At 37.2% G+C, this 22654-nt stretch overlaps 1 protein-coding gene across 2 annotated transcripts in view; it reads left to right on the forward strand.

Moving 5' to 3' along the window:
- LOC121423964 (histone-lysine N-methyltransferase, H3 lysine-79 specific-like) overlaps window positions 1-19673 on the forward strand; it is a 54559-nt gene extending 34886 nt beyond the window's left edge. The window contains exons 12-23 of one of the 2 annotated variants that reach the window (XM_041619516.1): window positions 308-349; window positions 2195-2416; window positions 2728-2793; window positions 3918-3992; window positions 7857-8013; window positions 8274-8417; window positions 10099-10190; window positions 10903-11142; window positions 12020-12172; window positions 12802-14077; window positions 15854-17581; window positions 18322-19673. In XM_041619516.1, the coding sequence (XP_041475450.1) occupies window positions 308-349; window positions 2195-2416; window positions 2728-2793; window positions 3918-3992; window positions 7857-8013; window positions 8274-8417; window positions 10099-10190; window positions 10903-11142; window positions 12020-12172; window positions 12802-14077; window positions 15854-17574 (4188 nt within the window). In that variant the 3' untranslated portion in view covers window positions 17575-17581; window positions 18322-19673. The remainder of the gene's footprint in view (window positions 1-307; window positions 350-2194; window positions 2417-2727; window positions 2794-3917; window positions 3993-7856; window positions 8014-8273; window positions 8418-10098; window positions 10191-10902; window positions 11143-12019; window positions 12173-12801; window positions 14078-15853; window positions 17582-18321) is intronic. The other variant, XM_041619519.1, reaches the window with a different exon arrangement.
- Window positions 19674-22654: the final 2981 nt, after the last annotated feature.

The following is a 22654-nucleotide window of genomic DNA, read 5'->3' on the forward strand; positions in this document are numbered from 1 at the left end:
AATAGGTTCATTTACGTTGTCTCTGTAATAATTAAGGAGCTATGTCTTGGCTAATAAAAGTTAGTATTAAATTCAGATATTTAATGGAGATATGACATACTTACATCCCATTATTTTTCATTTTCAGTTTATATTAAATCACTGTCTTGCTTAAAACTGTTCTAACATTCTAGATAACATAACTAACACTTTTTTTGTTTGTAGAAAGTTATCAACACCACCTTTCTATTGATTTGATAAAGTGGTTCATTTATCCTTTTCTGAGGGATTTATTGATTGTTTTTCTTTTTTTTTATGTGTTATACAGCTGGAAAAATACTTTCAGACACTCAAGGATCCAAAACTCAGGGTAATTATTCTTATAATAAATCTTAACCTTAACGGGGGAGCGAACTGACTAACAACATTGTGGTCTTTCATTGACCATGTGTTATAAAATAACTAGTCTTTAATATCTTTTCGAGATCACTATGAATAGCACAGAGAATAAGTAAACCTCTAATCTTATTTGTATATTAAAGCTAAAATGTGAGAGACATAAAATTACTTGTTTTTTCTACTTTAATACTAATGTGATTATTTCAGTACAAATGCAATGAGTAGAGAATTAGTGAGTTATCATATAAGTGGGCCTGTATTGCAAGACTAGAGAATTAGTGAGTTATCATATAAGTGGGCCTGTATTGCAAGACTACTCTTCTCAGAATGTTGCATTATGGGTTAGAGTTGCGTAGTTGAGGACTTCCTGTGACGCTCTTCAAGGCTGCTGGTTCGTATTTACTTTAATAATTAATAACTTTGGGAATGCTTTTTTTTATCATTATTAAGGCTAAATATAGAAATATGCAATCTGAATCAGTATGCATTGAAGAAGACTTAAGAATATGAAAATAAATTACTCGAAATTAAATTTAGAAAATCAATTAATGATAGGTAACATTGAATTGGTGATTTGGGGCTTGACTTTGATTTATTTATGAAGTTCCTCATAGGACAAAATATTATTGCTTACATTAAAGTTAAGTTTAAACAAAGATCGATTTCAATAATTATCATTTTATATATTTGGTTTTAGTATTCAGAATAATTAATAAACCTTTTGACTTTATTGGTCTTGAACTAATTTTTGCAAGTAAAGAATATTTCTCACCTGGTATTTATTTAATAAAAGAAATACAGTTTAAATGATTTTAGTACCGTTTATGCATGTTTTTATTATTTTTTTTACTGTTTAATTTTTTCCCTAGCAACATGGTGATTGTTTTTGTTGCAATGCATGGCAACATTTATACCTTATTCATTTGTCAGATACATCAATACCATATTCGTTACAGCTATCATTTTGTTGATTATTTCTCATCGATGAATGACATCATACACTTTCATCTGCTTATCATCAGCCATCACCATGTACATGTACCGTGAAAGAAAATCACAGATCAATCATGTGCGTCAAATGAGGATATTAATTTTTTTTAACCAGAATGCGATAACATAAATGTACACTAATGTCCAAATGGGGTCAGCTGCAGCAGAACTGCCATGTTCATGTATTTGCTTATAAAATACAAGCTTATTTGTCACCATATCATTTAACGGGAAAAGAATGTAATTGCAGGAAAAATTATTTCTTGAACTTCTTGGGACAGTGTATTGATATTACTTGGAAAAATACCTGACATTTGAATAAATTCTCTGTTTTTTTCATATCCCAGCAATGATGCATTTTCTTTCAGAGCCATTTGGCTCATATGAACTCATTTGAGATTGTTACCACAACTGCCATTTCTCTTTATTAAAAACTAAATATGATATCTTGAGAAGAAAATATTGAAATTCTCTTTGTTATGATGGAAATTGTACATGTATTTACCCTTTTTGAAATTAATTTAAAGTAGGGAATATTATCATTCTCTTTTTATGAATTCATAAGGGAATAATTAAAAATCAGGATACATGAATGTCTTCTATCTGTATTTTATCACGGAAATCTTGAAGAAGTTCATTACCTGTAAAGGATCAGCTGGATTTCAGTTTACAAGATTTGTATTGAATCTTTGCTCGAAAGATGAATCTGCTTCCTTGATTATCAATCTAGGAATATCAAGGATTAGCCCTCTTGAGGTATTCCAATCACCAATACTAATATCAGGACCTCATATTGCTTTTGCCTCTTGTGAAAATCCAATTACAGGAAGAATACTACAAAAGCTGCGTAAGAGCAAAGCGCCCTAGGCGCAGTAACGTTGACTACCTCGCTTCGAGATCCCTCGATCTCGGTAAGACGTCGAGCGACAGCGACTCGGCGGTCTATGGACCAACCACCCGTCGTCAGTGGTCAGAATGGATTGCTAATCGAGATGGAATGAAGGAGAACTATGATGACCTGATGGATGATAGTGAGAAAATGGATATGGTAAGAAACGTTTTTTAAGTCAATATTTGTTACAGTAATACCGTTTCTTTCGTCTTTTCGATAATACATCTCAATTGATAATACATCTCAATTTCTCACAAAGAAACTACTGTCTTGCATTATTTTCTTTCAATTTTGATAAAAAGGGGAATCTAATATTTTTAAATGTAAGCCTTTCTCAACTCTTTCATTTTGTCCAGTAGTACCAGTACTAACTCATTTGGATCATGTGTTTTTATTGACTGCTCGTGATGATAAGTTAAATCTAAAAAAAAAAAAAATTCTTTGTGTGTCTTTCGCTTATAATTCAGGATTCCGATGTTTCATCCCAAGCTTCAAGAAGAAAAAGACGCAGGAATAAAGACAGCTCTGGAACGGTAATTTGCATTTATTCAGAATGTCACGAAAAAGCTGTATTATTGAAAGAGTTACAAATTATTGTATTGGTTGTACATTGATGTGAGATGATTTGGACTGCTTATTTTAAGAGGCCTTCATGTAGATAGGTGATATTAAAGCAATATTGACTGGCCTCAGGGGGATACGACATATATCGCCCAAACAAGATTTATATCACCTGAGTCGTAGACGAGGGCGATATCAATTTAGTGAGGGTGATATATGTCCTTTCGCCCCCAGGCCAGTCAATATTGCTATTATTAACCAAATCAGACATCTAAATTAAATTAAATTTGAGATATTTTAGAGTTTAAGAATGGCAATCTATTTTGTTATGTTGAGCAGACTGGGCCTCTGAACTTTACACTTGTGACGTAATTGAAATGATGCGTCCCTGGCCTGGAGACACAATATCCAGCGTTGTCTCGACTTGATTAACATTGTGACATAATAGCACTGTGTGGTTCAAGGATGCGTACCAAAACCCGTAGAATACCCGGATTTAGCTCTGCCTTATTGCCCGCTACATTGCCACGCATTTTCTCATTGACATTCCTGAACAGGCAATAAATTGGGCCCGTGGATAAACAATTGGAAATTTATTGACCGGCCATTTGATCCCAGTCAACAGGCAACAGTCAAAGTTACCCTGCTCAGATGTCTGATACGGTTAATAATATTACTCATTAAATATCTCCATTACGTACGCCACTGTTGATTTCAAAACAGAGAACAATAACATTATTTTTCAAAGCAAACATGTCACTAAAAAAGGATAATGAGGGTTTGTCAACTGGCAGTCTGAAAATAGTCCTTTGCATATGTTTTTTTTCAATCAACTGAAAGAACTTGCTTTATTTTGATTTGCTTTTGATTTATTTCATTTCCATTGAGTGTGGTCCTTTCATTTTAGACTGCATGAAAACATTGCTTACGGATTGTGAAAACGAAAGTTTGGAAAATGTTGGAGTGGTGACATTTTGTTTAGAATGTATTCATCCTTATTGAAAATAGTTGTAAGCAATGCATTGTGTGCGTTTTGAGAACTTGTTGATTTCGTGAACTCCAGAGATCCATTTTTATTTTCTTTCCCTTAAACTAGGAAACTCCAAAGCCCCCAACGCATAAACCAGCTAAACAAAAGACTATCAAAATACCTAAGAAAGAAGAAAAGAAGGTCAGAGAGATTCGATTATGTGTGTTTCATTCTTTCAACTTTCATTTTAACTGGATTTTCATTTTGTATTTGTCTAACCCCAAATTTCATTACTATTACTTTCATACTGGCGTGTGAGTTTGGAAACCTAATTCTTAAATTGAAATTTTGATTGACACTTTGTCATGCACTTTGGTAGTTCTATACTTCTAATTCGAATCTCTTAATGAGACGGATTAAAGTTAAAAAAAAAAATGTTTCTTGTTTTGTGTAGTCCTGAAGCACTTTTAAATTCTACATGTTGACAATAGGTCTGAATATCAAGTAAATTTTCCATCCATTTATTTTTTATCTTGTTTATTTTTCGCGTGTGTGTGTTTCAATTTCATTTGTTTGATTGATGATTAATATTGAAATGACTGTTTCCTGACCCTTTATCATCTTTTTGCAACTAATCTTTTTTTCTTGAATGCCATTGTTCCTAACAATTTTTAATGATTTCTTTTTTTATATAAATTCTATGCTATAATTATTATTGTATCTTTGCACATGTTTTGTGCTTGATTACAAATATTGTTTATAAGTGACTGTATGGGGTAACACGAGGAAAGGGAAAAAAGTATTCTCATATTGAACTGGGGGGATTTGACCCCCCCATTGAAATTGTTTTTGCCACTACGTCATTGCACGATTTTTTTTTTACCGCGCCGCTCACTGACTTTCTATTTTCAAGTCTTTTGCGTCTTTTGAGACCAAATTTATGACGCCTGGGTACGCGGTTCTGAAATTATGCACATTTGTACATGCATATCAGACCCAAAATTGCTTTTTAAAAATGTGATTCGGTGTACTAAGTCAATGCAAATTGTGCTTTTCAATCAAATATGAATGTATAAGTAGTTTTACTTTTGTTGGCTTAAATGGATTTATTTTATGTTATTTATGATAGCAAAAGGGTCCCTGACAAAGTTCATCGAAAAAAAACAAAGGTTTGGAAAACAGAGAAATACATTAGTATTTAAAAAACAGTAAGATACATAGGAAATTTTTCGGCAAAAATTTACATTCTACTAGCTATAGAAAAAAAAAGGCAAAAACAAAATTAGGGCAAATTTCTTATGCTTATTTGCATAATTGATGCAAAATTAAAAGCAATTGATATTAAGTAAATATACTACCTGGTTGTTTACATCTGGCTCGACACGCATGCAGATATTGCGGCAATCAATGGCCGACATCTGGGGGGTGCAAACTGACCCCCCCCCCATTATATGTTGGTCTTGAACTAAAAAGGTGAAGATTTATTTCACCTAGAATATTTGAACCCTATTTAAGTTCATGTATAATTCATGATCAGAGATGCAAACTAGTACAATTTCCTTCTTATCAATATCAAAAGGGGTTTGCAATTTATGGACAATGCAATACTAGTTCAATATTTGGGTATTGATCTAGTTTAAATCAAATTCTTTGACATGTTTTCTAGAACGTATTTGTTGATCCAGATAGTGGCGAATTCACGATGAAAGCCCAGCATACTATAATGCACTTTCGTGAATGTGGGCTGCATGTCCAAATTTTCATGTGTTACCTTAAAAGAATGGGGGGCCATAATGGCCCCCGCCTTGACGCAAAAAGATAGTGCCGCAAAACTTTACAACTTCTTTGAAGTCTTGCGCAACTTTTGAGACCAAATTCGCAACATACGAGTATATCATCCCGACGTCGCATTACTTTTTGCGAGACTACATGTACATGTATGTCATTCCGAAAATGGCTCATCTTTATACTGTGTGTACAAAGTATATGGGAGATAAAAAGGTGAATATTTTTCGTTCTTATTGGTCTGCTTAATTAATTTAGGGTTTGATATAGCTGTTAAATGGTCTGTAATAATTTCCATTTAAAAAAAATGAAAAATATAAAAATACATAAATTCTAAAAACAAAAATATACATAAGGAAAAAAATGGCTTTTGCAATTTTTCTTTGTGGAAATCTTTAAATTGGATTGCAAAGATGACATCTGCAAAAAACAAAGAAAATTTGAAGAGAAATTGGGTGTTCAATATGCAAATGTTTTTCATGAATAAATATATATATTTCATTCATAATAAATAAAAGTTTATTATTATTTTACTTTTTTTATACTAGCTTGTATTCTATGTGGTAAAGGATGTGCGTGCCAAATTTTTGTGTGAACGGCAGACGAGATCAGAAGGGGGGGGGGGGGGACGATCAACCCAGTCTTCAATACATCTCAAATAACCCAGTCCTTTTAGGGTTAATAGGGACTACATGTGTACTAGTATTCAATGAAGTCAGTATTCAACAGCTGATGAAATGATTTACTCTTCTATGAATATAGGCATTGTGTTTGTAATTTGATATGTTTGGGACTTAATCTTGCATGCCACGATGTCAATTCAACTAATACAACATCAGATGTCAGATAATGTCATCTGTCCACTAATCTTGAGGAAATTGTGGACAGAGTTCATTATTTAAATTGTTTGAAATCAACTTTGCGCAATCCCAAATGTATAATTATTTTTTTTTAGGTCAGCTCAGAAAGAGCAGCTTTTAGAATTATGACAAAGTGAGGACAACCTCAATTACCTAAAAATGGTCTTGGACTTTGCTGTAGAAAACACTTTTATAAAAAGAAATTTTTACTTTTGTCATTGGTCTAATAATAGATCACTTTCTGAGCTATCCTCCAAATTCTATATTTTGAGATACAAGGTTTTTAACAGCCCACTGATGTTACATTTTTTCCCTTTCAAATTGCGTTTTCTTGGCAAAATTTTGTTTTGCATGTTCTCATTCCATAATTTCCACACTGTTTTGAATTAGAAAGAATTTATAGACCATCCTTAGTAAGTCATTCAAAGTATTAATGGTTCATGTAGGTTTAACTATGTGGTCTAGTGGTTCTGACTCTCATCTTTCAATAGACCTTTAATATGCATGTGACATCATAATCTCATAGCGCCCTCATTCAGAGGGTATAGGAATATGTGTTAACAGAGTTGTCAGCAACAGATCACTACTGCTTGCAAGGCAGTGGCTTCATCCTCCGAGATGACGTCAATGTCTAAGGTCTCTTGTAGGGTCATGGGTTCAATTCCTAGTAATGGAGTGTTTGTCTTGTGCAAGAAATGTACCCGCATTGTACTGCACTCCACCCAGGTGGGGTTAATGGTTACCTGGCAGAATTAATTCCTTGAATGCACTAAGTGCTGGAAACGGCCTTTCAAGTGAAATCTTGGGTGATAATAAAAATGTGTGTTGGAATCGATTATATATAGATAGATATAGCGATCAGTTGGTAAAGTGTCTGCCTGTTGAATGAGAGGTCATGGGTTTAAGTCCCGGGCGGATGACTGAAGCCTGCGTTTCGTGTAAACGTGTCCTTCCCCTGTTCAATAGATGCAGGCCATATTGCAGTGGAAAACACTCCATGAACACGAACACATGGCTCCTGATTATAAGGCAAGGGTCAGAACAGCTACACGACGATGCTTCCACTACAGACAGGCATGATATTCTCCCAACTAAAATCAGAATTCCGAGTTTTTAAATATTTTTTTCAGATAGTTTTTTCTTGAAATCCTTTTGCACACCATTCTCATGCTGTTTTTTACTGCATTTTTAAGTCTATTGAGAAAGCTATCATGCAGACTCACCTTGAAAAATCACTTTTGATTTCTTTACATGTATGCAAGAGCTTGTAGCTCCGATCGGGATGTCTCGGACTTCGGCGGGGACTTGGCCACCCTTGGCTACTTTTCAGATTTTTCTAGGTTGTAGTGTGTAGATTATATCCAGATAGATGGCGCTATACAAATGTATATTTATCATGATGTTCTATCCTGTTATGCAGGACTCTTCATTAAGAGGAAGGGGCAGACCAAAGAAGTCAGAGAATGTAATGAGTCGCAGGGCCAGGGATGAGCTCAAGAAATCGGCTCTGATAGGAATGGATCTGCTGCATCAACATACAGTCTCACTCAGCCAGTCACCCCCTGATAAGAGTAATGGTAAGTCAGTGGATCCAATGTGCTCCGTATACATTTGGTCTACAGTCATTATTACTGCTGATACTATCTGTGTGCCATATTACAGCATAACAGCAACGTTGATTGATATGCCTGAAGATATAGGCCTTGCCCGTTTCCAGACTTTAACTTTATGTCGTGGTATAAATTTAGTCTTAAATTTATGTTAATAACATATCTACAATTCATTTCTATTCCCATATGTCATTACATGAAGGCTTTACTTGCATGTTGTCTTGCAGGTATGTTGAATAACCTTGGCATGTCCTTCAACCTAGCTAGTATGGTGACTCCCGTCAAGGAGAAATCCAGGCCTAAATCGAGAGAAAGGAAACCCAGTCATCGTCAGAAGAAAGACCTTGAAGCATCCATTCAGTGGCTTGTTGGTGAGTCCTCGTCTAGGGCCCATTTCATGAAAAGTAGAAATTTCTGTAACTTTGCTATTATGATGGTAAAGTTACAGTAGTTGAAACTCTTTGTGAAACGCAGAGGGAAAATATTCTGAGGGAAAAGTATAGCTTCGTAGGGGAGTTGAAACGTTATTCTTTAAAACGATAGACCAGGCAATATCTGTAATATATAGTCTGTGGATTCGCCATTAAAGATTGCATTCAACATCTGGTTCCAACCTGAAATTTTTGCTACAGCCTTATCCATCTACGTCATAATAGATTTTTTTTTAGATACGTCAAGTGCATTCTTAATACAATCGACACGTTAACACTAGCGCGTACATCAAATAAACTACCTGATTACGCAACTTGTGAGCAGCGAGTGACGTCACCTTAGTGAATGGACAATACAACGCAAGTATATTCACTGAGGTGACGTCAATGCCCAGAATACAACAAATGTGATCCACGCAGCTAAGGTCACGTGATGGCGTATCGACCTATCACGGAATCGACTCTGCATAACCTATGTAAGATCAAAGTTTAAGATGCTTTCGCTTGATCATGACTCAAGCAGTTCACAAACTGAAGTGAGAATGGAGAAAATAAGGGTCAAACATAGTAAAAAAAAAGACAGGGCTATTTTGACACCTAAGAAGACTGAGGGAGGGGGGGGCTTCAGCCCACCCCTTATGATCTCGGCCGTTGATCACAACGAAAATTGGCAGCTCGTCACCCATTGCATAATCTACAAAACTATATGGTCAAATTCTGCGAAAAATCTAATTGCTAATAAATTATGCTAATTTATGCGTAAAATAAAAAGTTTGCTCTAATTAACTAAATAATGCCCCTAAAATGCTAAGTTTTGGTACACAGACTCTTTAGGGCAACTTAAAAGTAAGAAGTCAGCGAGCGACGCTGTAAAGAAATTTGCACAGAAGATTTATGGCAAAAAATGTCCAGGGGGGGGGGCTGAGCCCTCCATCTTCTTCGGGTTAAAACAAATACCAGGGGCATGTTGCATAAAAGTTACCATTATGGTAACTTTGGCATCCAATGGTTAATTTCATGGAATATTTGATCGGCTGATGAGCGTTGCTGCCTTGGTAGTCACCATTGGATGGCAAAGTTACCATTAGTAACTTTTATGCAATGGGGCCAAGGTGTGACAACAGTCCAGAAATTGGTTTGAAAAAGAATCCAATAAATGGACCACTTAAGTGTGAGTAAGCATAGATGAAAACAAGAAAAATTATGTGCCAAAAGATTCTGGTGGAAAATATCTTATCGCTGAGAAATTGTCGTAATAGTATTACATTCCAGCAAATTCCAGCATTCCGGACAATTTGATGGATTACACAAACCTTGGTCCTGTAACGTAAAAGATGCAATTAAATGTAATTGTCAAATTAACCATAACTGGAAATCTATGACAAAAATTTACAATCATTTGTAGATATCAATCATATCTCTCCATGTTGCACCCCCTTGTCTCTTTACTGCTAAAGCCAGGGTAATTATGCTGCATACTGTAGAGTGCTTAGAGACTTCTGACGAAGTAAGTATTAAGCGCTATATAAGCAAATCCTTGCCTCTTCACTTCATTCAGTTATTATTTTCATTAATTGCTCATGTTTTACTTGAAATTCTTAAATTCCTCTTTTTTACCTAGATGACTATAAGATGCAATTGCTGCAATTTCTATCTTACATGAAAACACCTCAATACACCGACCTCGTGAGGAAACAGCTGGAAGAAGAAAGGGTCAGTAACAATGATTGAATTTCATTGTATTGTATATTCTAAATATTCTTTCTACATTCCCAGACAAGTATGAACAATTTAAGTGTCAAATGATTTCATAAATTGGATGTGTACTGAAACGGATTTGTGCCCCAATTGGCTCTCCATAGTTAAACCACAACTTTAAACCAGGGGCCCATTTCATAAAGCTTTTCGTAATTTAAGAGTGACTTTAAGAACGACTAGTGATCATTTCTTGTGGTAAATGATACTTACCATTTAATGTTCATTGGTTATTATTTTAGCACATAAGAAAAGTTCACCAGTCATTCTTAAAGTCGCTCTTAACTTACGAACAGCTTTATGAAACACCCACCAAGATTTAATGTAAACCTGAGTTCAGAATATGGGCCATAGTGTATACCCCTTTAATAGTTGATGGAACCCAAACCTGTGATATATGAACAGGTGGTAGCTTCACCTGGTTTCACTGTATACATTTTTCTTTTCAGTCTAATGGAGCATTGGAAGTATTTTGCAATCAATCGCAATCAAATTTGGTTTCACTACCAATCACAAGTCTAGCAATTTATTGCTGATGTGTACTCAATTACCAGTCTGCTTCTTACATAGATTAGTAGAATCTGTACGTTCTAGCTACGATTGGAATGTCACATGTAAATTTGCATCAGAAATTTGTAATGGCCTCTGTTTTCTTGCAACACCTCTTTAGTTATACAATGAAGAGCTGAACCTGAAGCGTGGCCTCCTGGAGGATCAGATATCAGTGCTGTCCAAGGAAGGTGTAAGACTACTAAATCTACAGCTGGACAAGCTAGGCATACAAGCCAAGTCACCGTCGGAGCTGGTAGCCAAGTCTAGGGAGATCGTAGGCAAGCATCGGGAGCTCCAGGAGAAGTACCAATCCCTGACAGCCAACATGCAGATCCTTGAAGCAGATAATAGGAAACTGGTGAGTGGCAATTTTCTTGTAGTGTTGAAAGCCTGGCATCTTACCAATATTTGCCTGCTAATCACAGACCGGCGTGTATCCAGCATCAGACCCTACAAAGCATTTCATGGGCCCAATTGTCTGGGAACTTAAGGACTCTATTATGCTCGTGCATGAGCCCATACAGTTCTTTGTCATAGTAGATGCTGGATGGAGGTAGAAGTGAAATGGAGGGACGAGAAAGGGACTTTGTAGTCCTTGAAAGTCTACAAACCAGAAAACTTGAGAGACTTGAGTAGTTGGAGGGATGAGAGAAGGCTGGCTTTAGTCAAAGTGGAGTAGGAGAGAAGACTCAACATATCTGGCAGGTTGACTGTCCCATCTTCAGGATCATCTGATTTACCTGCTACTTTGTGGTATTTCTACTTGATACCTTGTTTAGATCGAGATTCAGAGAAAAGGTTAGCATTGCATTAGAGAACCTGCAGCAACACTTCACTTAATGGCTCGGTACAGACATCCACCTGATTGATTCAATGATTCTAAATTAAGCAAAAACAATGTTCACCATAATTTAAGTTAGCTTCCTATATTTCCATTCACAAATGGTTATGATGTCAAAGGAACTATTGCGTAGCAATCTTGGTAAAGGTGGCAATATTAATCCTTTACTTTCTCATTTATTCAGTTGTAGAACCTGTATACATTTTCATATCATAATAAACTTTCATTTTGGTCCTAAATTTGGGAGTCAATATTCTATAAGGCTACTTGCTCTGGTCTTGCTGACCCCTCATCCTCGTATTATTTTGTGTAATAAAACTCTTATTTGAGAATATTTAGAATGTTTTAAATGTTAGTACATTGAATTTACTAACAATATCCCAATCCATTTCAGGTGGAGACTCGTAATCAAGAGGTAGTTACCCAGCTACTTGGTCACAGTGGAAAGTGGGATAACAGTGACAGTGCCAGTAATGCCAAGGCTGCATCCCTCATCACAGAGCAGATCATTCAGGAGTTCAGTAATCAACAAGAGCTCAAAAGACAGGTAAGATCACAGAAAGATCAGACCAGGGGCCTGTTTCGTAAATGTTGTCATAACAAATTGGCAATTAACAGTTAAAAGGTACTGGTTTCCTTCAATCTGATTGGCTGATAGAAATTGTGCATTTGTTAATACAGCAAAGTCTTTGTGAAATAGGGCCCTGGGAGCATGTTCCGTCAAGAGATGCAACTAGGATAAATATGACATTATTTTACTGTTGAATGTTTGTTGGTGTTTGGCTAAAGAGCCATGCTACCATGGCAGTTGCCAACATGAAGAAGTTGACATAATTAATGATTATGATAGTATTAGCTGGATTTCAAAAGCACTCTTTGCCAAAGCGCAAAGCTTATTAATACTCTGGCTTTGCTGGGGGTTATCATGTTTTCAAATGCAATGGAGACCTGTATGAAACCAACAAAATCATCTTGTGTTTTTTTATTTGAATAAAAATATCAATCAAATATTTACATCTAGCCCCTTGTATGTGCATCCTTCCTCAATTTTTTGTCACTGTTTTATAATTTGCTTAAAAAGGATTAATATTCTCAAGTTATTAAGGATGGTGGATGTAGAAAAAGGTTGATTGTTCAGTGGAATTTCAATTTTCCATTTTTCTTTCTCATGATTAGGTTCAAAAGTTGGAATTTGAAGTGACAGCACTGGAGAAGATCAGTGAAACTACAAAGAAACCAGAAAAAGCAACCAAGAAAAAGCGTCGCAATAAGGCTTCTGAGAAGAGTCGCAAGATCAAGGACATTGTCGGACCCCCTGTTTCACCTCCAGCAGTAAAGGAGGATACCTTAAAACATGAGAGACTATCTGGGAGTTACTCAAGCAGTCCAGGATTGTCAAAATCCTGGCCCTGTGAAGGTGCAACAGGAACTTACAAATCACCAAGAGCTGTCCATGGTGGGACAGTGGAAGGTGAACATCCCCACATGTCTCCTGGCAAAGTGGCATTACAAAGAAAATTATCGAATACCATAGAAAGCAGTCCATTGGCGATGAAAGAAGACAAAGGGAAGGAGTTTGCAAGTGATGTTGGACAATTGATGCTGACTGCCCACAAGCAGATGCAGCAGACACAGAAGGGTTACCCTGGCAAAGTTGAACCAGTGCATTCCTCTGCACTACACGTTGTGACAAGCACAGTTGCGGGTCTCCAGGAAGGTCAGATGCTGCAGCACACATCTATGGCGTCTCTGGGAAACAGGGATGGAGTTCCCGCAGCTACGTCAAATGCTGGAGTGCACCACCTGTTACAATCCTGCATGATGAGTCCACTAGATATGAAGCATTCAGGACTCTATGGCTTCTTGCCTGCAGCGCAAGTCAGTAAGGTCATCAACAGTTCCTTAGACACAAGTGAACCTCCCCTCAGTCCTCAGAATGTGACACTATACCCTCCTGCATCAGGACATCCACCAGATCCTAGACAGGATCTGACAGCAAGTAGTAAGGTAGATACCTCTACCCTATCATCCCTTGCCATGAGTCATGCTGCTCTTAACAGAAATGCTGCTGATGTTGATAGTGGAAGAAGTTCCGATGCATCCTCCTCTAAAGAAGAACTCACCAAGATATCATCTGCCATTGAGGCGGCAAGTACCCCCACCTCGACATCCTCCAAGAAAACGGATACGAGTAAGACTAAGAAGAACCGGAAGCGCCCTGTCCCTACCTCTACCGCAGAGCAAACTATCCCTTCAAAGGTGACCGCTGCAATGGACAAACCCAATCAGCCAGGACAAGTGGGTGGAGCCCTTACTGAGACACAGGACATTATTACCATGGTTACTAATGTTAACCAACCTCTGAAGATTAGTGCAATCCCATCCCCTGAAGGAGCCATGGCTGGGCAGACGGGTAGAGAGAGTGTCCCTATGACTCAAACAGAGAATTCAGGTGAGAGAAAAAAAATCATATGGACAATATTAACATTTTTTCCCATTCAACAAAATTGATTATTGCACATAGCTTAAAAATTATTGCTATCAGTAATTAATAACTAGAAGTTTCCTGGATTTTGTTCACAACATATACATGTACTTGTGTGACCAAATAACTTCCGGTAGCTTGAAGGTAAGAATAGTGTACAGCAAGAGGGATATCACAAGTGGCAAGTTTTACGATGATACCTCCTCAAAATGTGAGAAGTGATTGGGAACGCAGTGCGAAAGCGGGTGCAACTAGACTAGCCCTAGCTGCATTATGAGTAGACCTGAAGTTGTTGGGTTACCTATCACTGAACAAGAAGTAGATTTTTTTAGTTCAGTGCTTAAATCCTAAAAAGGGGGGGTGCTGATTCAGCCCCCCACCCCACATTTTTTGCAATAAATCTGCCGTGAGATTTTTTGACCGCATCGCTCTCTCCCTTTTTAATTCAAGTCTTGCACAACAAGATGAAATTGCGAAATAATGGTCATTGGAAATGTAGAGTCAATAGGGAAAATAGAGGAAAGTGGTAGTAAGCTTGTGAGAAGGAAGAAAGAAAATTGGAGTCGAATAGGAAGAAGCTAGAGAAGATGGAAAAAAGGAGAGAAAATGAAGCAAAAGCATGAAGGAGAGAAGGGAGAAAGAAAAACAGACTACCTACACCAAACTTGACACGTAGGAGTGTGACAAATGTAGATCAATACCTTTCTAAAGGATATTGGTGTTGCGGTCGGATTCAGAACCCGAATCTTGTGATCGACGTGCATAGTCCAAAGACATTCATCAACTAGATTTTGACACCTCTACAGCTTAAGAGAATCATTTTATAGGTGTGTTTAGTTCTTGGAAATAGACACTTATCAGATGAAAAATATGTCTCACAATTGACATGTCTATGCAGGTTGAATGAAAACTGATCAAATGTAGAGGTATGACAACTTTTTTTTCCCTCAAAATAAGAGAAATCCTCCAGCACTTAATTCCAATAAAGTTCAAGGCAATGTTACATATAGTGACTACCATGGTAATAATGCATATTACCAGCCAATCAAAGTTCGAGATTTTTTAAAAAGTTACTATTGAATGGCTGTTACCATATCCATAGTATACAAATAACACACAAAACCAATTATGATGATGGGAAGGCAGTCCTTGCCGAGTTTCTTTAGATAGGTGCCATAGTGTGCAAAGCTGAATAGTTGAGTATCCAGTGGGCACCAACTGAAGAAAACGATCTTTCACTTACTTTTACACATGAAAGAGGAAATGTATATTTATGTTTTTGTTTTATAAATGGTGACAAAGTAACTTTAACTCTTTTAAAGGTCATAGGGTACATTTTGTGCATCCCTGCTCTGTCACAATAATGGCTACAAGAAGTATCAAACGTGCAGCAAATAATCATCTTGTCTGCTATGATGAATTATGAAATGCGTGTTTTAAATTTCCTGTGATATTTTTATATGCATATTTACCAACTTTTCATTGTAACGTGATGTGCATTCCAGGGACTGATTTTCCTGGTATCTCATTGCAATTGCTCCACATTGTTTTATAACTCCTACAGAAATTTCGTAACAATTTTGTAGCAATTTTTGCATCTGACTGACAGTCAAGAGAGTAAATGGTTGAAATCTTTTCTCTTAAAATCAGAAATGCTATTTGAGAAGTGAGATTATTCCCCGTATTCATGTGATATTTATTTATTTTTCTTTCTTTGCCCAACTCTCAAAAAATGAAATCCAGGTGAGAAGTCAAATACAAATTCTGATCCTGAGTCCTCCAATGTCAGAGAGTCCCCCAACACCAAGAAACTACAGGCAAACATTAGCAGCAAGATAGATGCCCTTGCAGCTTTTGCTTCGTCTCAGCTGGATCGCAGCAAGCAGATCCGCCGTCAGAGTACGGGCAACAGTCCAGGAGACATCCACGGTTCTTGGGACACCCACAATCCTAGTCAGGTTGCTGTAGGTGGCCGATACATGCCCACGCTGCATGAGTCGCAGGCTGGCATCAGACCAGCGGCTACAGGAGGGCCTCATGATCTACTCTCTGCACAACTGAGCAATGCCGGACTGGCTTGTGCTACAGCTTTGCCTGTGGCACCAAACCCTTGGCAGATGGCCTTCATGAACAAGATACAAAGCTCTGAGGAAGGAGGAGCTAATGGTGGAAAGAGTGGCCCCAAGGAGAAGAAACCAGAAGTGAAGAGTGTCAGTGAGCCTAAAATGTTCATGAGTGGACACTACACACCAAAAGGCAAAAAGCCTATCCCTGTGAAACTATCTCCCAAACCTCTGGAACCAGACCCCTGTGGCGATGATCTAGTTCCTCCAAAGACTCCTGGAAAGGATTTTGAAGAGGAAAATATTTTTAGTTCGTCTAGTACCAAACAGAGTAGCACTGTCAGTAATGCTAGTAGTAGTTCATCAATAAACACTAAGACAGAGGCAACAACAGTTGTAGCCAAGCGTAATACAGTGCCGTCGGAAGAGGATACCAGTTACTCGGACGTACAGTTCCACAAGAAATTCTCTCGCAAAGGCAACCGATGGAACTGTAAACCCTCATCTCACAATGTCGTTGGACAAGAAGTGCAAAGTAAGAAGCATAGTGCGGTGGGATTATCAGCACAGAAGAAAGAGGGTGAAGGACAGAAGACTGAAGGTCCAAAGAGTAAGACACAGTCCTCTGTACCTACTGTTGTTCTGCAGAGACCTCCTACTCATGATCCTCCTAAATTAGCCATAAAGCAGCAACATTCCAGTCATTACCATTCTAAAGGCTCATCATCAACCCCTGCCTCATCTACCATGTCAAGTCAGCAAGGACCCAAGTACAGCAGCAGTAGCAGCCATAGCAAGCATGACCCTAACCTTGGACCATTCATCGAGCTGAGGTCTGCAGGCCTGAAGCAAGTTCCCAACCCACCACCCAGTGGTGCACCCATCACGACCCAACAGACCCTACTGACGACGTCCACTGGCACTCAGCGCTTCACCGGGGGCACGTACTACACGAGCGCTTTGGCATCTTCTGGCATCCATCCGGGAGCAGATCACCTGGACCGTTCCCAGAATCGTGGCAGCAGTAGTCAGTCCCACTCCAGCCTGCAATCATCCACTGAAAGCTACCGGTCTCCCTTCTCCACGCCTCCTCCTCCCCCCAGCTCAAGAGGGACCCCATCATCGAGTGACTCCACCCACTCCGAAAGTCATGGATCAATGCGCGCCACGCCCCCATCTCATGGGGGAAGATCCCTCCCCCCTACCATGTCACCCCTACCCAGCTCGGTACCCATCCAAGGAGGATATGCCATGAATGGTGTGATGCCTCCGTATGGAGTGAACCAGCAGACCGGTGATCTAGGCATGCCCACTTATATCCCAAACACTGGGAATTACATGCCAGCGACCCATTCAAGTCATGGATCAAGCTACCTCATGCAGTATGGAACACCAAGATAGATTTATGGTAAGAATACATCACCAATGTATATTAAAGGTAAAAAACAGTAGTTGCCGCAAACAATGATTTCATGAGAAACTCTTTAAAATCAAGGTTAATTGCCACAATTGCCCTGTGGTTTTAAAAGGTCACCCGACATCCAAAACCCTTGCTTTTCAAGTCACATGACTTGAAGTAGGTATTCCTGCTTTCATGACTAAGCTGACTTTTTGGGTGCGGAGGAGTGAAAGACCCTCCTTAATGAAAGATCAAAGCACTACTGTGAGAGGGTGTAAGATATTTGAAAATTGAATTAATTTATTTTCACAAGGAATTAAAGGTTAAGAAAAATTACATAATTGACCCTTCATCAAAGCTTTAGACAGGCTCTAAATGGGATCCTTCTGACAAGGAATTAAAGGTTAAGGAAAATTACATAATTGACCCTTCATCAAAGCTTTAGACAGGCTCTAAAATGGGATCCTTCTGACTGATACTAATAAGAATAATAATAATATTAAACATTTATAAGGCGCTTACTGATGTTTCTTAGCGCACTGTGTTCTGTTTATGGTTTGTACTTGGGATTAAAAGAAAAGAAAGAAAAAAATGTGCCAGGGGAATGACACAGCTAATACAACTTTACTAATAATAACAAATCAAAACTGGTGTGCACCTCCAATAAACAGACCCACAACTGTGAATCATCTATTAAACAGGTATGTGTTTGAACTATTCATATATTTCTACATTTCTTTTGTCTGCAGGGCCCACCCCTCAAATTGAAATGGAATCATCAGTACTATTACAGCAATTCTCAACCTTGCCACTTGTGTGACATAAAAGCACTTCATGAGTGATGGACTCTACCACTGCATTGGTAGGGGAGACTAAGTGCAAATAGCTGAGGGTAATAGGCTAAATCAAAAGAGACTTGTATGGAGTGCTCTGAGTAATGTAGATTAATCAAGAAAACAGATGCTTTTCTTTTTTAAAGCAGTTCTTGTTACTTTGCTGCCGTTATACTGGATCTCAAGCAGTAATGGATTGATCTAAATATTGTATAAGACACTGAGAACTGATGTATGTAAGCCTTTCTTTTCTATACTCCTTTCAGGTTGGCCCATTTTTTTGTCATTAAAACACAAACCTATATTCTTGATTATAATTGCCCATGTACCTTTATTGGGAAATGACTGTTTGGTGAATATTTCTATATTGTCCGTGATTCTAAGATTTTGACTTATCTCAGTTAACAAACTACATGTACATTAACAGGCTAACTAAAGATTAACAAATTTTGGGGTTTTAAAGCTTTATCAAGCTTATCAAGCTTTATACTTAGATAGTGAAAAGATGATATATATAAGTGTACCATCGGAAAGTGGTGCAAAATGGCAAAAAATCTGAATACACGTAGCAAAGCAAGGAAAACGTGAATGTGCATATTATCGTTAAGGTTTGCCCTAGAAGTTGTCATATTCACTGTCCTTGATAACAATACTTTGTGAAGGAAACAGGAGATTTTTCCTTTTTTCTGTAAGTCTGGAGCAGGTCACATGATTTGAGTTATAAAAAAAAGGTTGAGAAAAGATTTTTTAACCCCCCACCCCTCCGAATAAAAGAAGGTATTTGTGTCTGACCAATCCCCATATATTCATTTTTGTAAAATAGATATACATGCACAAGCTTTCATCCCATATCTTTTAAGAAGGAGAGAGAGAGATTAAAAAAAACCCTCATTTTCCAGTCTGTTACAGCAAACCATTATATATCTTTTTGGACTCGGTTGCTAAGGTGGCAGTTCATACAATTTTATGAGAAAGGAGGTGGCCCATTTATATCATTATTCATCATTTCAATTTCCATATATCGCAAGCAGGCCATCATTTCAAAATCACTCTTGTACAATTTTGTTTCTATATTCTTTTGATTATAGTTTTGTTTTCTTTCTAATGTTATATCTTTGCGTCTGTGTGGCTGCAGGTACCTTTAATTCATTTCCAGCTGCTTGAGATATATTTTTTAGTCTTCCATTGTGCATATTACAGAGCTGCCAAGTAGTACTGATTTTCAGTATTTAGTCCTGACAAGTGAGAAGAATACTGATAGTTTCATGTAAAATACTGATTTCTAAAGTTTCAGTTGTATGTGTGGTCCTATGGTATTTTTTGAAAATACTGATTTCCTCACCGACATACTGATTTTCAGCTTTCAAAAATACTGAAATGTTCCTTTTCAGGTTGACAGCTCTGATATTATATGTTCTGAGAATTATTTCTGATGTGTTTTGTAGCTGCTTTGATTTGGTGTGCATTAATGATTTTTCAGGTGTGTATGGGCTCAATTTTAAAGGACAAGTCCACCCCAACAAAAATTGATTTGAATAAAGAGAAAAATCCAACAAGCATAACACTGAAAATTTCATCAAAATTAGAGGTAAAATAAGAAAGTTATGGCATTTTAAAGGTTGCTTAATTTCACAAAACGATTATATGCACATCCTGGTTGGTATGCAAATGAGGAGACTGATGATATCACCCACTCACTATTTCTTTTGTATTTTATTATATGAAATATGAAATATTCTAATTTTCTCCTCATTGTCAAGTGAAACGGTGATCAATTCCTCCCTGAACATGTGGAATTAGCATTGTTTAATACTATATGATTCAGTCAAGTCATCCCTATGGTCAATTCTCTAAAAGATGAAATAGTGTGTGACGGACATCATCGACTGACTTATTTGCATGTCACAAAATTGTGCATATCACTGTTTTGTGAAAAATAAGCGAAACTTTAAAATGCCATAACTTTCTTATTTTACATCCGATTTTGATGAAATTTTCAGTGTTATGCTATTTTGATTTTTCTCTATTTATTCAAATCAATATTTTACTGGGGTGGACTTGACCTATAAAAGGATTGGTAGGGTGTTCTTTGGATTGATAATACATGAAGGCTATGGGTTGAGAATGCAGAATTGTCATACTTTACTCTTATGCCTTGAGTTCTTTGAATCAGTCTCTAACCAGAAAATGATATATATCAACATGACAAACTCCATATATAAAAAAATATATGTAAGTACATTGTCAGGGTTCTTGATGCAGAATGTGTTAAAAGTTTTTGTATTTTTTTGGATAACTTTTTATATATTGCTTCCCATAAATGTTACTTTATGCCATATATCTTTTCATTTAATGTGTTGAAATTGCAGACAGCCATTTAAATTGCTCTCATACAATTTCAGGAATGATAAATTGAACCACACTCTGGCCTACTGTACATTTATTGTTGATACATGACCAGTTGACATTTTGAAAGCGAGGTTGAATATTTCTATTCTGTCAATACTCTTGTCATACTTTGTGAAGTCCTTGACAATTTGTAACATTTTTGCAGATAAACTATGCTAGAATATCATGGGATTTAAGAAAAAAACTATTTTCTGAACATTCTGTAGAATTTAAGTGTCGATGAAAGGGAATTTTTCTCAGGTACCTGTTCACATCAATATGCTGCAGATTAGCTCATTGCAATGATTGGTTAATTAATTGAGGATTACCGTAGTAAATTAATGATCATTGATTAATTCGAATACTTACATGTACAAGCCCACCGCACAGTGTACCATTTGGCCATGCACTGTGCTTGCGACAAACTCGATTATGCCACCAGTTGTGGGTGACTTGGCATAGGATATTATGTTCTTTGCTGTTTTCAGTACATTTTCATGTGTACAATGGAAATATGCATTTTGAAAATACCTTTACATGGCCAGCTAATACTCATGGTCAATGTCTATGAACATTGTTTATATTTGACATGTCAAAGTCCTCACAAATTGCAGTGAGACATGTGTCCTGTTACAAAAGAGAATCATACAGGTATCAACAATTCTATCAAGCGCATAGTCTATGGCAATCCATGTACAAAGAGATACAATTACTTGTAAATATTGAGAATATCTCTTTATGTAATACTCCCCTGGGCCCCGTCTTACAGAGAGTTACGATTGATCCAATCAACCACAACCGTGGAAAGCTAGCAACATCAACATCTAAAACACATACTTGTTCAAAATATTTTCTAGATATGATGTATATTCATACATTGATAGTTTTCTTGAAAATTCAGGGTGCTTCTCTTTGTTCACAAAGGACGTGCAAATTTCCTGTCGAAAAATTATGACGGTGGTGGATTTCCATAGAGTTAAGGTTGATGGGATCAATCGTGTCTCTTTTGTTTTGTGAGACGGGGCCCTTGTCTTAAACAGAAACTTGTATATCTGGTGATGTCACTTTCCTCATTGTAAGGTTTTTCATGTATGACTGCTGAATATTTGCTAGGTGTATTAGGTGGTCTGTTGATAATATACAAGAATGCCCTTCCGTTTAGTATAATTGCTGTTCACTGCCAATTTGCCAGCAATACAAGAGAAACATCTATTTTTCTCAGAGAAATTTAACTATACTGGAACATCAGATGTATGACCAAACAAAAACAGTTTTCTTTATTCTTCATATGCAAAGGCCCCTGAGTTTTTGCAACTTCAGCCCAATTTGAATACTTGTACTGATTTTCTATTGTAAAAGCTCATTTATAGTGGGCTGTTGAAACCTTATATCTCAAAATGCAAAGATTAGGGGGACAGTTCAGAAGAAGCTTTACTTTAGAGTTATGACATAATTGACGACCTTAATTTCGAAAGAGTGCTCTACTACTTGAATTTGGCGACACAAACAATATGGCCCCAATTTACAAAGGGGGTTTTGAAAACCATGAGTCGAACCCATGGTTGTCCATGCTATTCTATTCATGAGTCCACTGTTTTTTAATTAATGAATCCACTTTTCAAAACTGTGGACTTGTGAATAAAATAGTGTGCTGGTATGTAACAGCTACATGCGTCATTTTGGCGCACGGTGACAAAAGCGTGCATCAACATTGAACTTTATTTGCGGTAAATATGAGTAATTCATATAGGAAATCAGCATCAATTATAAATAATAACAATATAGGATTTGTATAACACATATCCACTTTGTTAGTTGCTCAGGGTGGTCCTATATTATGGCTTCAACTGATGGTTTTCAA

The sequence above is a fragment of the Lytechinus variegatus genome, chromosome 11, assembly GCF_018143015.1.
Source record: "Lytechinus variegatus isolate NC3 chromosome 11, Lvar_3.0, whole genome shotgun sequence".
Taxonomy (NCBI): Eukaryota; Metazoa; Echinodermata; class Echinoidea; order Temnopleuroida; family Toxopneustidae; genus Lytechinus; species Lytechinus variegatus.